This window comes from Taeniopygia guttata, chromosome 2, assembly GCF_048771995.1.
Source record: "Taeniopygia guttata chromosome 2, bTaeGut7.mat, whole genome shotgun sequence".
Taxonomy (NCBI): domain Eukaryota; kingdom Metazoa; phylum Chordata; class Aves; order Passeriformes; family Estrildidae; genus Taeniopygia; species Taeniopygia guttata.
In genome coordinates, this window is record NC_133026.1 from 6,751,602 (window position 1) to 6,768,639 (window position 17,038).

The 17,038-nt window shown below is 39.8% G+C and overlaps 1 protein-coding gene across 10 annotated transcripts in view; it reads right to left on the minus strand.

Annotated features, from left to right (window-relative positions):
* Positions 1–17,038, minus strand: part of KMT2C (lysine methyltransferase 2C) — a 191,358-nt gene that overhangs the window by 30,234 nt on the left and 144,086 nt on the right. For 9 of the 10 annotated variants that reach the window (XM_030264238.4, XM_030264244.4, XM_030264247.4 and 6 more), the window contains 11 exons: positions 16,582–16,768; positions 10,578–10,682; positions 10,171–10,218; positions 8,892–9,029; positions 8,672–8,704; positions 8,470–8,589; positions 6,280–6,418; positions 5,784–5,998; positions 5,594–5,667; positions 2,681–2,863; positions 189–2,054 (listed from right to left, as the gene is read on the minus strand). In XM_030264238.4, coding sequence (XP_030120098.4) covers positions 189–2,054; positions 2,681–2,863; positions 5,594–5,667; positions 5,784–5,998; positions 6,280–6,418; positions 8,470–8,589; positions 8,672–8,704; positions 8,892–9,029; positions 10,171–10,218; positions 10,578–10,682; positions 16,582–16,768 — 3,108 coding nt within the window. The remainder of the gene's footprint in view (positions 1–188; positions 2,055–2,680; positions 2,864–5,593; positions 5,668–5,783; positions 5,999–6,279; positions 6,419–8,469; positions 8,590–8,671; positions 8,705–8,891; positions 9,030–10,170; positions 10,219–10,577; positions 10,683–16,581; positions 16,769–17,038) is intronic. The other variant, XM_030264241.4, reaches the window with a different exon arrangement.

Sequence of the window (17,038 nt, forward strand, 5' to 3'; positions counted from 1 at the left end):
AAATTACTGATGTTTCTGTATTCTGTATATTGTGGTTCTATCCAGAAGGACCAAACTAACATATTAAGCAAATTAAGATAATTTGTATCTTACACATAGTTATGTTTAATGGCAAGAAACTTCAAGTATTAACAAGAATGGGGGAAATTCCTCTACATCCAGAATTTTAGTATCATCAGAATTCTCACCTGTCTTAACTTCTCAGTATCTGCTTGAGACATATTCATGGTGTTCTGTGTATCTGTTACTCCCGTGGTGGGTGCTGGGCCAGGAACTTGTGAAACTTTGGGAAACTGTTGTCCTTGAGAAGTCATTGGAGCATTTCCAGATGCACTGAATGTGCCCTCAGATCCAGGCCGTGGCTGTTCGGCAGCATCATGGGCCAGCTGGCCAGTTCCAAAAGATTCTGGCTGAGGTCTTGGAGTCATTGGTGGTTGATCATATGGGTCATGTGCTGGAGTAGCTGCACCATGGCTAAAGGAATCTGTTATTGCCGGTCCTGCAGACCTGGGAGTTTGAGAACATGGGTCTGATGGCCTGACAAAAGTGCCCTGCAACCTACCCTGTGGTGTCTGCAGGAAAGGATCTCTACTCGTTATTAGTCCTGGCCTTGTCATGGCAGGTCTGTTAAAACTCTCAGGAATCCCTGGCCTTGGGGTTGCTGGCTGCTGAGAGTAAGGATCACTGAGAACTGGCCGTGGTGTTCCAGGAGGCTGGGCATAGGGATCAGAATGTCTCTGGTTTGCTGGGGACTGAGAAAACAAATCTGCTGCTTGAGCAGGTCTGGGTGTTGGTGGCTGCTGCATATATGGATCCACTGTGGTGGGACGAGGAGTTCCTGGGGGTTGGGCGTACGGATCAGCAACTGGCCGAGGAGTACCTGGGGGCTGGGAGTAAGGGTCCTGAGAAGCTGGCCTGGAAATGGGCCCAGACTGAGGGAAAGAATCACCCTGCTGGCGCACTATCCGCGGCGCATGGGCAAAAGGCTCCTTTATTGCAGGGTGGGGAGTGAGGGGAGGCTGGCTGTAGGGATCATTGGCCTGGTTATGGGAAAAGTTATCCACGGGCCTCGGGGTCAGAGGGGGCCTTTCATAGGGATCAACAGCGACGCGCCGGGGCGTGGCTGGCATGGAGGAGTAAGGATCCTGTGGGGACTGAGGAGGGCGCAGAGGGGTTTTGAAAGGTCCAGGGCTCCCATCCACAGGAGCAGGAGTTGGAGTCAATGGAGGCCGTGCATAGGCATCAGCAGAGGTTACTCTCTGTCTCTGAAACGTGTCGGTCCTAGGAGCCGGCTTAGTAAACGGATCGCTGCTTCCAGCAGCTAAAGGAACCTTCCCTGACTGCTCCATAACTATGGGCGACCGTGGGACTCCCAGTGGTTTGGAGAACTGCTCCGATGGCAGGACAGGCCTGGGTGTGTCTGGTGGCTTTGCATAGGGATCGCTGCTACCTGGAGATGAAGAACATGAGTCCCTGACTGGCGAGGGCCTGCTTCCCGACGGCTCCCGAGATATGGAGGGCTGTGCTGCACAGGAATCTAATGGGGCAATGGTGTTCCTTCTGACAAAGTTCTGGTTGATGGGTGCTGGTCTGGGTGTTCCCACCATTTTAGCATAGGGATCCATTGGAGAAGGTGGCCTTGTGTTCGTGGAACCTGGAGAAAACATCTGTTGTGATGATGTCTGGGAAGTCTGAGACTGAGACAGCGAATCGTGCACTGGGATTCGGGTGGGAGTGGGAGGTGGGGCCTGTGGCTTCAGGAACACATCATCTGAGGATGCTGATGTGGGCGTAGCAGGGAGCTGCTGCTTTGTGAACAGATCCTTATGGAATGTCTGTTGTGCAGGAGACATATTTCCATTGCCGGTCTGCGGCGTTAAGGGGCTCTGGATCCCACTGCTCGGTGTGTCTGAGCCAGACTGGTTCAGGAGCTGCTGGGAACCAAACTGCTGCTGCTGCTGTTGCTGCTGCTGTTGCTGCTGCTCATTTTTCACCTGCTCAAGCTTCTGTGTGGCTTCTATTTTGGCTTGCTGCTTACTTTTTTGCCGCATTTGCTGTTTTAAAATTATGAGGAAAAATGTTACACTTTTAAGTTTAGGGTATACAAAATCTCTCTAATAACTGACTCTATAATTAAAACTTTAGGACATATCCAATATCAGTTACAAATAATTGTAAATTTTAAATGCAATGGGAGCAGAGAGTCCAGCTATTTCTGAAGTTCCGTTATCTTGACATCCATCTTGCTTGCCTGTGAGTAAGAATCTCCCAGGCTGCCTAAAGAGCATCACCACTCTTCAACGTTATACTCTGGAGACAAAGGTTACTGACATGCAGCACTGGTGTGGGCCTGAGAGACATCCAGCCCCATGTGAGGCAGCTGTGTGCAGGACAAAGTTACTGCAATACAGGGTATGTAATAAAAACCTACTGCACCGGCCACCCATGCAGAGAAAGAACAACCTGTTTCTATAATACAGAGAATTTAAGAGTCAAAATTTAAAGAAAAGTTTTTTTACAAACAGCTTATCTCCTGAAAACATCTATTTTCTTCCCAAGCAGAATGGCTGACTGTATACTCTTCTACAAAGAAAGATTCAAATTGATTTTATTACAACCGACTCCTACAATGCAATAAAAAGCAGGGAGAAAATAACAAAACACCTTAAATGCTACACACCTGTCTGAATTTCCATTCCTGTTCATGTTCTGATTCCCTCTGTTTTAATGGGTCTTTAAAGAGGTCGGAGTCGATGCGTGAGCTGGGATCAATGCTATCCTGTTGCTGCTGCCTTTTCATGGAGTCATTTGACATCTGTACTTTATTGATGCGCAAAGCAGTTCTGTTATCTCTGGCTTTTTGCTGGAAAAAGAGAAAAGATGCAATTAGACTTATTTTCTTCTACTAAGTGTGAACACTGCATCTATTATTCCTACAAAATCTATCACCAAATTATTTTTACAGCCTGGTTTAATCCGAACACATCCTTGTGAAAATGACATTATGCACTTCGGAAAGAACTCCCAAACAGAAAAATTTCACACCTCTATGGAAATTCTGTGTTTAACATATATGGAAGGAATTAAGAGGTTACTAGCAATTAGTAAATTAGTAAACCTATTAGCAAAGCTTTTCTGTACAGGAGGGTGTCTGTTCCAGGCACTGTGCTGTGCCAAGAAATTGTTAATCGCACCAGTTTACGTTTCAAATCACATATTGGTGTGGTCTACAATGTGAAGGCTGAGCACAGCAGATGATGTTTGGATCAATAAAGGCCACTAATGTGGAGAACTTCAATGACAAGAAAAATACAGTCTAGTCCATTAAATGACCTCTAAAGATCTGAGTCTGTTAACAGTTAACAGTATAAACATAGGATATGGGCTTATGGATCAGGAAAAACTGTATGGGGACATAGCAATTCCTCTTCAATGAGGCATTTTACAGCTATAGCGACACTTTAAAGTATCTAATGGAAGTTTCGAAGAGCCTGTTTTACCACCAATCTAGGATGTGATTTCTTTTCTGAACCAAACCCTCACATGCTCTTTTTCACAAATTTATCTGTAGCTGTCAAGTAGGGGTTGCCTAGAGGAAAAGCCTTCAATACTACCCCCCCAGCAATGAAATACTGACATGGATGAGAGCACCAATGTCACAGCAGCAGAAGAATCACTGTCATTTTTCCCTGTAAGTGATGGGATTGTGCATGCTAAGTAAAGTAAAAGGCCTACAATGAAAATTTACTAATACTTCTCTGAATTTCATTTCAGCCTTCACTCAGAGTGTAAGTCCCTCAGGAAAGGCACCACAGCAGCTTCTTGTGTGCACAATGCCAGGCACACCAGCAGGAGCTGCATGGCAGAGGCACAAGGACTGTTCTGAGAGGAATTAACCACATCTTGCTGTGTAAATACTGGTATGCAGGAGGCATGCACTCCCCTCCTGTACACAAGGGATGTAATTTTTGCTGCTGACTTTTGGCTACTCATCACAAGGATACGACTATATTTTTTAAAAACAATGACAAATAAAGCAATCAACAATAGAAATAATTGTGAAGTGCTAAGTGCCACCCATGTAAGTGGGTGTTATCTTATAAATACCACAAAGAAGAAATCACCAAGATTAACTATAGCATGGGCAAGATGAGATAGAGGTCCAAAGGTGCTGAAATTGCAACACTGAATAAAAAGCAGAATAATGATGATGCCTCAGTGATACAAAGAAAAAACGAGAAAATTATTCTTTCAAGTGGAAAGGGTGTCAGAAAGATCAAGGACTCCACTTCTCACAATGAGTTTAGGATATGATTTATCCTCTTAAGCCAGAGATCGCAGCAATTTTGAATTTGGACAGCAGAAGATGATGTAGTACTGCTAAACAGAGTCATCAACATGCAGAGGAATGAAGTTTGTTTACTGATGGGACTATATGAACAAAGAGCAGATAGAGGAAGGCTATGAAACTGAAAACTACAAAATCCACAGAAACCTCCAAAAAGAGAATGATCATCCCATTGTTGCTGTGAAGATACAAAGATGGAGAGAGAATGGAAGGAGAGAATGGAAGTTAAAGAAAAGTACATTTGCCAATAATTGTTGGGGAAGTCCAAAAGAATCAATAATACTTTGTAAGCACACAGTCTTCAACAGAAGCTTCAATAAAGCTTAAGGGTCACCCCCTTTGAATGGCAGAAGGTCTGCAGGGTGAAATCAATGACCATGTAACTCCAGATAGCTGCTACAAGTACCTGTGTTCACTTAACTCAGATGTGAAGAAGGTGAATGATTTTGGAGAGAAAAATTGAGTCCTTCATGCTCCCCACAAAATGGTACCACAAAAATGGATATCAGAAGATATCAGAAGAGCTTCCATACAAAGCAATACAAGAGAGTAAGCAGAGAAAGGGAACAGTAAAGCAAGAACACAAGGAATAGAAGTAAATGAGGAAAGCGGAGGTGTCAGCACTGACACCTCTGGAATTGTTAGTTCAACAGCTGAAAGACTTTAGCAACTCTAACAGGAAAAAAAGAATAGCCCAGTGAGAGGGGATGATGAAAGGGAGAGGAATCTCATGATCAGTTGTTATTATCCTTCTGAAGAAACTGTTGAGATTCTATGTAGAAAGAGACAGAGCAAGGATGATTTGACACATGAATCAAATGCAGCTAAGAGGCAGTGGGAGCCACAAATGTTCTCATCTCAGCTGATGTCTTTAGATTGCACAGTACTAATAGAATTTATTCTAAAAATAATAATGAAAAACAAAGAATACAGATATAAGTATTCAGACTTAAAAGTTAAATTAAAAAGGTTTTCTTGAAGTAAGAGAAACTTTCATTAAACCTACAACTTGAGTTATTCAAAACAAAACAAAACAATAGAATTTATTCTAAAAATAATAATGAAAAACAAAGAATACAGATATAAGTATTCAGACTTAAAAGTTAAATTAAAAAGGTTTTATTGAAGTAAGAGAAACTTTCATTAAACCTACAACTTGAGTTATTCAAAACAAAACAACACAACCTTATAAATGAAATGTATGTTTGCTGGAAGCATGCAAATGCAGGTGGAAATTGTTCTTACCACATAGGGAGCCCTCTCTTGAGAGCTTGCTTTCCTCCACAGTTTAGCAATTTGCTTCACTCTTGTAGCCCAGTCTGCAACCAAAAAATGTGTCAATAAACAAGGCTATGATAAGTCTATCTGAGATACTTTAAAATCAAGATGCATCAATTGCTGCAAAATATTCAACTTGATTCAGTTTATCACTCACCTGGGAATTCTTCCTTCAGGTTAGGGAAGTTGATATTTGTATAGAGAACAGGTGCTACAGTTGCCATTTCACCCAAAGCTTCTTCCTTCTCCCACTTCAGGGTGCTTCTTTGAGCATTGGACATGGTATCACCTTCACTCTCCAGGGGTGGAGCAGCAGGTGCCCACGAGCTGTTGGGATCACTCACCACTGGATTGAACGCTGGATTCTTATCCCTGACAAACCAGAAAAGGGGCTTGTTTTACAGATTGTATAAGAACAACTAAACAAACCAAGCCTCAATTAGCAAAGTACTCATTCTGTTTGCTATTTCAGCAGTGAACACACTGCAAGAATACACAAGGTTTTGTGATGGCTGTCAAGAACTAATAATACCACATTATTATATCACATATAATAATAGCACACCAACAACACCCTCCAGGTGTCTTTGCTACTTGTAATTTTTTTTAATGCTAAATACACCAAATATCTTTTATTCCCCATCTGGACTTACCTGGCATCAGTGTATGGCTGCTGTGTAATGGGAGAGAAGGTGCCCAGCCCACCTCCAGCAGCCAGAGCCGAGTGAGGGAGATGAGGGTTGGGGCCAATCAGACCATTTATGAGGGGCACTCTTGGAAATGCATTGTCTCCTGGAAAGAAGAAGTGTAAGTTACTCATTTAAGTTTTCAAGGGTGACTGCTTCTAAGGCAGAGGCGGAACCTTTCACAGAGAAAACAATGTCTCCTCTAGTGAAAAATTAAACACTTTAAAATTTTACAGTGCTGACCTTTCTTTTTTTGGGAAAGATTTTAAATCAGTTTAAAATCCTTCCTTGTGTGCTTAAAGGAATCTCTTCTACTCCATCACATCCCTGCACACATTTTTTTTTCTTGTCCAAAATACAATTTTTTTCAAAAATGGATTCCCAAAACTTTTACAGTAGTCCATGCCATGGTATTGCACCTTCTGTTGAGTTAATAAACTTAAAAGCTGATGTTCTTCATGTTTGTTAGATCCAGATACAAGCAGCAAGCCATGGAGAAGGCAGTTTTCAGTCCTTGCAGGATGATCATTAGCCACCTGAATTAAACATCTCCTCTTCTGAGACTCCTGAGCATTGTACCAAAGTAAGCTTCATTATCTACTAACTCCCTAATTTGTAACCAATGAAACAGATAACTCTACTCAAATGAGCATTAACATTTTCTAATTAAATGTCCAGTCTAGCAGCACGAAGCCAGAAAATGTTATTTATTTGATTACAGTATTACAAATGTGGCACAGGCAGATTCATTCCAGCAGATGGTATTTGCAGATGTTACTACACAGAATTAACTCTGGCCCTTGGATCCCATCACTTAAGTGAGATTATAACTGTTGCCCCAGTATTTCCTTAAAAGCACAGAAGTAGCTCAGGAATCAGATGTATCTGTAGGATGATATGGTATTATTCTCCCATTTTAGGAGACTCTTTCTGATCTAAAGGTTATGTAAGCTATGCAACAACTACAGTTGTAACACAAAATTTAAGAGAGTGTAACTGTGCTGGTAAACACAGTGACTAACTGTGAAGACCTGGCAAACAAACAGGATGGAGTCAGGCCTCTGGTTTGCACTGTGTGATCACATGTCTTTATGAGAATAGAGTAATAATTTCATCTGAAATTGCTGAAACTTGATGCAAACTGCACCTACTGAAGCATTTATCTGTGGATCATTCCACTGGAGCAGAACCAAATTGCAAATCCAAAACTTTGCCATTATGGCAGTTCCCATAGTGAGGAGCTGAACAATCTTAAAGAGCTCAATGCTGGAGCTATCCCCAAGTATTCAAGTACTTGGGAAACAGGCAATGGTACCTACATTATCTTTTGCTTTAAATCAACTCATTATTTACTTAAAACACTCTCCTAAGAGGTTTTGAAGTATTTTGTTTTTATGAAAACTAATTCAACTAGGAAACAAATCAGTTTTCTTCTTATTATTAATTCACTGGTCAAATCAATTTGCATAGTCTTTCTTGCAGCATCCAAGTGTGGACACTCCTTACGTGGGCTCACAGAAAACCCACTAGAAGTGATGTCTGACAAGAAAAGGAGCACATTCAATTATATTCACATATACTGCTTATAAAAACAGCTCTACTGGTAACATTTATATATTGCCTTCAATATAAGAGCACGATGTTGTATCTAATTCATGGTAATTTTAGTAGTAATGAAGAAAAATAAAGTATCATTTCCAAGATAAATTTTAAATTTTGTTTAGCCTCCTTTCTATTAGGACCAGCTAATACATGAAACTGCATTCTTACAGATATTAAGACTCAGTAAATCAGTGTTACATAGAGTCTTGCCTTGCCTTTGAGGAGGTACTCAAAAGTAATTAAAGAGTGAAGTCTGAAGAGAACACATGCTTTATCACAGCCTAATTTCCAAACCATCTAAGCGTCAACTAAAGTAAAAGCACCAATATGTCAGAAAATTTTCAAATAACTATCCTTTTCTATTAGCAACATTTACACGGACGTTAATCACATACTCCCTTCAGAACAGGTTTAGAATAATACTTCACAAATTAACTATGGCAGATTCCACAATTTTGCACAGCGTAAGATGAGTCCTACTGCCACATCAGCATTTAAAAGGTGCACAAATCTCCTGGCCAGACTGGTGCTCACAGAAGCAGCAGAGGAACATACCTTGGCTGTGCAAAGACATGAGCTGTGGTGGGGGAGGAGGCTGTGGCAGAGGAGCTGGCTGTGGGGCTGCTGGACTCAACACAGCCGTGAACAAATCTTCAACATCCTTCCCTCCCAGCTCTGCAAAAAACACTTTGCATGAGTTGCTGACATTGCTTGTGAACTGTGCTCCATAAAACACAAGGAGGATCAGAACACATACCTGGGATTTTGTACAGTTTGCCAAGAATAGCACCTGGACAAAGCAAAGGCAACACAGGGTAAGTAATCATCAGAGCAAGCAATGAAAGTAATTGTGCGAACAAGTCCAAATAAGTCTGTTACAATACAGAGATGTGTCATTTGGGGGAAAGAAAAAAAGAAAAGATGATTTCTACCTAAGCTCTGTAGAAGACCAAGATTAAGGACAAAAAAAAAATTACCATCTGTGACCATTTTGTCTAGCTCTGGACTGAGAATTTCATCTAACTGCTCTTCACTCAGTGACCGTGAGCTCTGGTTGACATTTGGCTGAGGCAGAGAGGAAGGATCATCAGAGATGGGGCCAATATCCAATCCAGCTGCAGGAAGAAAGAATATTAAATTAGACATGAATAGCAAATTTTATTAGTATTGAATAAAGAGCATAAAGCCTGTTTCCTTCCCCTAGAATTCTGCTGTCAATTAAACCAGGACTTTCTAATATTTGAAAGGAAAATCAAAACAAAACACTGATTAGAAAAAGTAAAAAAAAAAAAAAAACCTTCCCACTATTTACCTCCAATTTACTATATTGTTTGAGGAATGTTAATTGAATATAATGCAACTGGAAGAATGGGAAGTACGACTACTGAGTTTAGGTTCAGCATGGTTTTGAATGTATAGGTTTAAGAATACAGTTCCACTTTAACTGTTTTTCACATTTTGAAAAGAGTCACACAAGTAGTAAACATGGTTCATGCTCATGTACCTTAAAGTTCACTTCAACTATTACACAAAATATTTACTGAAATGCTGTTGACGTGTAGCCAATATAAAACAAGTTAGAGAAGTTTCTCTTTCAAAAACAAATCCTAACTATTATGGGTTACATCAAAGTGATTTGTTGGCACTAAGAAAACAGAACTCAATAAGTAAATTTCCTAACATCCTTTACAAGTCAATAAATCTCTCAAATGAGAAAAAAATCTGGAAAAAATATTTAGTATTTAAAATATTTTTTTGTAATAATTACCAAGTAACCCCAATTTTAAAATAATGAAACATGCCATTCTACTTACTGTCAACTTGTCTTTTACATAAAATGATGAACCATTATCCAGTGAAAACGAAAGAATACTGACTGCTATAATCATGCTTTCATATATTCACATTGATAAAAATGCTTTTCATTTACAAAATGTACCATATAAAACTACACACTACAACAGGAAGTAATATTTACAGTGGCAGCAAGAAAATGCATGGGTTTGTATGATGAAACACAAAAAACTAAGGAAGGTTTTCAAAAGCTATAGGCAAAACTTGATGCAGAACTCTTAAAGGCAGAGTGCAGAGTTTAGAGGTCGTGTTAGACTCAAACACCACAGAGTGGAAAATGAAACATGAATTAGTGACACAGTAAAGGAGAAGCAATTTCTACACATGCAGTTCTTTCAGCTAAAACCACTAGGAAAAGAGGGCTACTGCTAACCATGGATCATCCATTGTTTAGATTCTTACCAAATGGGGAGGGTGAGTTCTCAACCTGGAAAGTGCATAAATCAAGACCTACAGGACCCAAACCAGATAAAATGGATGATTACAACACGAAAACAAAAAAAAAGTAAAGAAAAAGCTGCATGCTGAAAAAAGCTACGCAGGTATGAGAGACAACAGCAGCTACATTTTATCCTCTCTTAAGCAGCAAAGCAAAAGCCAAGTAAAAACAAAATGTTGACAAGTTTGGCCATTTTTTTGGTAGAATAAACCAAAATCATTCCAAATCAAGGTATTCTTAAGATATGAAAATTGTATCTGAAATGACCTAGAGCAGAACCTACAGATACAGTACAACAAACACATCTCTAATACAGAGGGAAAAAAAAAAAAAAGGAAACAAAAGGGAGAGACCCTATGGACATACATACCTGAAGGATCTCCAGACTTTACCAAATCATCAGAAAGTATTCCAAGAATATCATCGTCAGTATTTAAGACCTCAGAAAGATCAGCTAAAGGATCGTCGGTGCTGCCTGTGGAAGATGCAAAGAACAAAATCAACATTTCTGCATCTCTGGTGATGTTCTTGAGCTGCATCCCCAAGCACAGATGTACCAAGCTCTAAGGGTCTCCTATGCCCAGGTGTCCCTGGGGTCAGAGACTCTGCTGACCAGCAGCCCCTCCTTGCCAGGACTGAGCCACTTGCACGTGCTTACATTGTTTAGTCCTTTTAGAAGGGATAATGTGATCACATCATGTGAAACAAAGTCTGGATGATTCCAGGGGAAAATTAATCCCAAAATCTACTCTGAACTTGCAACCGCTGAGACAAGAAGGTCCATGAACGTGTAAGTCAACAAATAGGTTTTATATAGGATAGCTCAAAGTAAATCTACAAGGAGTGGTTTTTTAAAAAAAGATAATCAGTTACTTCTTTTACCAGCACTCTCTTTTTAATACAGAAGCAATTGGTTACTGCATCTTGATAGGGAAGTGAAATCTAGAGTAAGAAGCAAGAATAAATAAATAGAAATTGAAGATGATACTTTTAAGATCAGAAGAAAATCTGACGGAGTGGTAATGGCCAGAAGTAGAAATGTCATGTTTGTTTGCCATCTAGGAAAAACTGGCTTGGTCTAGCAATAAATTCTTTAATATGAAATAATAAATTCTGGATACTATTATCTTCTTGACCTCCAATTCACTAGAGAGGAATTACTACAAAAGGCCCATCTGATTTTATTAACTAGTTGCTTTGGACTATTACAGATGTGCAACATTTGCAAAAAATGTTTGACAAACAAATAAAAATTGAAAAAAATATTTTTCACTAAAACTTCAGACTGTCATGACAACATGAACAATCACTGTCAGACTAATAAAACATGATGAGATGACAAATATAAATTTAATAGAAAAAATGGATTAATACAAATCATGAAATATACAATATGGAAAATGAATATATGGCCAGGTTGAAGAGGGACCAGAAAACCAAAGAACACACACATTTCAGACAAAACCAGATGTATTTCCCATTGTTACAATCCAACTGCCCCAGGAAAATATACAGCTTAATTCAGAGCCTGGTGCCAAGGATTTACTTCTATCATGAAGTTACTTTCCAAGCTGCTAAGTTTAACAATGAATTACAAGTGCCTTCTACTGATTTTCAGAGACAACCCTTTTCCCTTCTTCCATTACCAAGTCAAAACAAAAACTGTTTTTCTTCACTTTACTAGTGAAGAAAAACTTTTACGCTTTGTAATACAGACAAGATGAAACCACCCTAATTAAATCAGGTTTTCTATTTGACACTCAACAAGGTGGATTAATAAGCCAGTGCAGACCAGTCCATTTAAATGTACAAACAAAATACAGCTCCTACTGATACCAGCAAAACTATCTGAAAGTGCCTCAAAACCACACCACTTTGCAGGTATTGTTATTTGTGCACCTGATAAAAAGTACTGCTAAATGTATGTCCCTCAACAGAACCTAGTTGCTGGTGTTTGATGGGTTGTTTTTTTGGAGTTTTTTAGTTTGTTTAGGTTTTTTCAGATACTTGTTTTCCTTCTGGAAATTTGGTCTAATTATGCAAGTAACTATAATACCAGGCACCACAAGGTGATGTAATGACTTCAGCTGGCTGATGGATTGATCTTAGACTTCTTTAACTTTCCTCAAGTCAGCTTGAAGGTATCAGAAAAAAAAAAGCCCATGAAGGAAGCATTGGGATTGTACTGGCAGCCTTTAATTCTTCTCTAGTATTTTATGTTATGGTGCTTTTCTCCACAGCACTAACAATTCAGTTTCTAATGTGAACATTATTATATTGTGTAAGTAGCTGGGAGAAGCTCAAGTGAAAAGATCTAACATTTAAAGATACAAAGTTTACCACCTGTAGCTACAAACTGGCCGTGAATAAATTCAGGCTTCAAATTTGAGGGTCTCTAACTATGAAGTAAAATTGATTCCACAACAGCCTTCAGAGGAGATAAGATGGGAAAACCATCCTGCTTTCAAAATGGAGTTTGCTAAGTCTGTAAAAATACTTGAGTTCTGCTGAGAGCAGAGGGATAGAGTCTATAATCCATAAAACTCACACAAGACATCTAATCTAAAAAGCATGGTTTTACTTTTTTTCTTCTATTTTTTCCTTGTTTTAATTCCATGTGTGTTAAATATTATCTTGGAAACAACAAAATCACTTGAGTCAGCTGCTTCAGATCACAATCAATAGCTGGTTGACATCTGCTGCCAAACAAATAGCTCAATACTGCTCATTAATTTGACTCTTTACAGAATGGAGATGAAAGCCAAGACAAAGCAAAAAGGAAAATAATTTGCTTGTAATGCTGGATCTCTAAGAGAGTACAGTTCTAATGCTATCTTGTGAGTCTGATCCCTCAAATGCAGCTATTTATTTATTTATGAAGTTCTAAAACCATAAAAATGCCTCTCCCAAGGCTGCAGCCATCCCAAGACATTTAATCACATAGTAACATTTCTATTTATAAAATGTCCCAGCAGCACCTGAATCAGTCGCAGAGACTCAGAGAACTCCTCTCCTTTTGTCTAGGAACAATTTATTTAGTATTCTCTGGAGACCTCACTTGAACAGATGACTTTTTCAGCACTTCCAGAAAAAAAATACACTGAATTTAAGCTATTTCAAACTAAAGGAAAGGTCACTTCGCCAGAGCACTCACAGTACACACCTCACCAAGCAGCTTCTTTTTTATCAGAGACACACAGGTCAGGAAACTCAAGAGAGAGGCAGACAATTCTCAGAACGCAACAGATCTGAATCAACACCTTCAAGTTCACCCATGAACAGACAGCAAGACCTGTGAGCAAACCTTTGCACTCTCTTCCAGCACTTGGAAGTGATTTAAGGCTTGGTGCCATGCAGAACAGAGTGCAGAGAGTGCCACATGTTATAAAATGTAGGAAAGGTGAGTTTTCTAACTGAAAATAAAACCAGCAATCTCACGTGTTATAAAAACATAGGAAAGGTGAGTTTTCTAACTGCAAATAAAACCAGCAACCTCTCTGACAGACAAAAAGCAGGGTTAGGAGCCTAAAGCTCACTTCAGTCACAGTTTCTAGAAACAGTAAATTAAGAACTCCCAAACCCCTCTTCTGTCCAGCTCTGCCAATCCCCATCACCACTGCAATCCTGGCTAGCAAAAGGTTCAGCTACCCTTATCCAAGGTGTGAGAACAAATAAATCCCAGAACATGTCCCTGAAATGCATTGTCAGCTCAGGAGCAGCCTGAACACATCGCTGACCTCCCCAGCAGTGCTGGGTACCTGCTGGAAAGCAGAGCAGGGTCACTTTTTCAGATGCTTAAGAGCTCTCTGGAAGATGAACAAAGATCTCTAACCCTTAATCCTGGGATTATACAAGTGGAGTTTCCAAGAGAATAACATTTTCCTTGTGGAAAAGACCTGTGCAATTAAGGAAGGACTCTCACAGGAGTCAGCAATCCTTGTGGGAAGTGGCAGTGTAGGAAAACATCACAGTTGGTGGCAGCCCAGTCCTGCAGCCCCCCAGTGCACGGAACAAACAGTTCATGTTGTTCCTGCTCCACAGCCAGGCCTGTATGGAAATGATGAAAACACCCCAGTGCCCTGGGACACTGCTCTCATTTGCAGCTCCAGCCAGAAGGGAGCTCAGCAATTAGCCAGTGAATCTCACACACAGGGGGATGCTATCATGGAAATAACTGTGCCCCAGAAAGTCACAGGCAAAGAGTTCAGAACTGCACTGGAACTGATCAATACTGGCAGATAATTTCTCCCACTGGTGCCCCAACTACACCCAACAGCTGGACACAATTCTGGCTGGAAAACTGAACAGCTGCAAGTGAACTGAGAAACACAATTGAGTTGAGAACATTCCTATTGCCAGAAAGCACTGTCCTTTGAGTGCCTCACATGTCAAATGGGAAAGACAGTAGGTTATCCACTAAAGCCATTGCTAGTGATTTATTTATTAATAGCCATCTCTTTATTATTTATTTCTGAACAAAAAGAAGACGAAACTACAAAGTTTTACAACTCTGCTTTTCTATGAAGAACTTTCAGACTTTGGAAAAATAGACCACTAAATTAACATCAACTTCATGAATTTCTAAAACCCTGTACTACCATAAGACATGAACACATTAGTGACTTCAAGCTTGCAGGTGGATAGGTGTCCCAGACTGAAAGGCAAGATGCATTCCACTTGTCAGCTGTATGGCAGTTGTCTCCTGTTAAGTGGGCAATGACCAATCCTCTCTCAGGGGAGACATCTGCTGATAACAGGCTACTGAATGTCACTGCATGACTGATAAGAACTGTAACATCCCATTGTGAGATGCTCTGCCCAGAGGGAGGAGCCAAACATTCCTACCTGGATACAATCTTGAGTTTCTGAAATCCTGCACTGCCTCTTCCACTGCATCTTCAGAGGAAGACTACACTCTTTTCTACAGGATCACTGCTCCAATAGAACCACACCTTACCCTCCAGGAGGACTGCAGCCACAATTTCTAACTGGACTGCTACCAACATCCTGAGTAACAGGGTGTCAGATTGTATTCGGACTCTGTCAGTGTTGTTTTAGTTTACTGCATTGTTTATCTTTTTATTTTCCTCCCTAATAAAGAGCTGTTATTCCTGCTCCCATATTTTTGCCCAAGAGACCCCCTTAATTTCAAATTTATAACAATATGGAGGAAGGGGGTCTACATTTTTTCCATTGCAGGGGAGGCTCCTGACTTCCTTAGCAGACACCTGTATTTTCAAACATAGACAACAGGCCAGCAAAGACCTCGGAAGTTGAATTTTATTGGGTTCAAAAGAAAGCCAGGGTGGAAAAAAAGTCCTAGTGACCTTTTTTTCTTGTAGTGCTGGAACTAAGGAAATACAGACCAAGCAACACCTCATTTCCAGAAGCTTCACCTTCAGGGGAAATTACTTTTTTGCATTCTCTATTACTCACAACTTCAACTGTAGAAGAATCAATGTTTAATTATAATACAGCCTTTTGCTTTTCATTTAGCAGATTTTCACTGAGTAACAATCACAAATAGCTGACCTGTCTTCATATGACTCTCTGGACAGTGGGAACTGTGATAGTGCGTGCAAACACTTATAGATGGAAAAACTTTGGGGATCAGCTGAAACACAAGCCATAAATTAATGAATATACAAAAGAAATAGTAGCAGTTTCAAAAAATAAAGACACCTCTAGCTAACAGCATATACTACAAGACAGAGAAAAGATACTTTGAAGGAGACAGTAAGGTTTTAATTGCTCTTTTGTGTGAGGCTGCTCTTTCAGCAGCACTTTACAACCCTCTGGCTATTTGCAAAACTCTCAGCAGAATCTTCAGTAAGGTTTTGCAATAGCAGAAGCAAAAGATTGCCTACGGGCTACAAACTGTACCTGGAAAGGGCACTCATGTTCAGAAAGGACATGGTGAAACAAAAATTCCGAGGAGACTGGCAACCTAAAATAATCTAAAATAGTAAAGAAAAGAATAGTTGGATGATATTCATCCAACTAGTATTCACTAAACTGTTAAAAATATTTTTAATGAGAGTATCTCATGTTTTTTTCTATAATGGATTGTATACTTTTTCTTACATGGAGCTAATTTTTCATGGATTTTATAGCCATGGATGTTATAGTCGAGATGTTGCAGATTTGCTTTAAGATTGATGAGTCATCCACTGCTCTTTCTGAAACAGCTGGAGCCCTTGAGAAGAATATCACTAAATATCAGAGTTAGTTAACATCACAAGGACAGTTCATATATAGAATGCTGAAAAACATCAGATAAACTGTGGGAAGAAGGGGGGAAAGAGTGTGTAAAAGCCCAAATCACCACAATAAAATCAAACTACTTAATTATCACTAAGTTCAGGTTTGTATACCTTGAGGTCCCAGTTTTGCCTGAGCTGGAGTGGAGGTGGAGCTAAGAAGGGGGTCAGATGAAGGATCCAGGAAACTGGTGGCCAAGTTCGTTTTACATGAAAGTGGAAGTGACTCTTCAGGTAAATTATCCAGACTCATCTTGTTCTGTCTACTGGTATCCAGTAAATCTTTCCCAAAAAAAGCCTCCTGCAAAGAAGACAAAATGATTTGACAGTGTAGGAAGAACACTGTATTGACTGAAAAATTTGAGTAAATGACAAAGTTAAAATTAAAACCCAGGGATTAGTAAGAATATAAAAACCAGAGTCTCAAGTCTCACAAACATTCCAGTATGGTACTATCTCTTCCAGGCTACAAGTTACCTAAGGAAGCTACATTACCAAAGTTTTAGGATTAAATTAATGCCTTAAAATTACACAGAAAAACTTTAGTCTTCTTACACATATGTGGCACAGA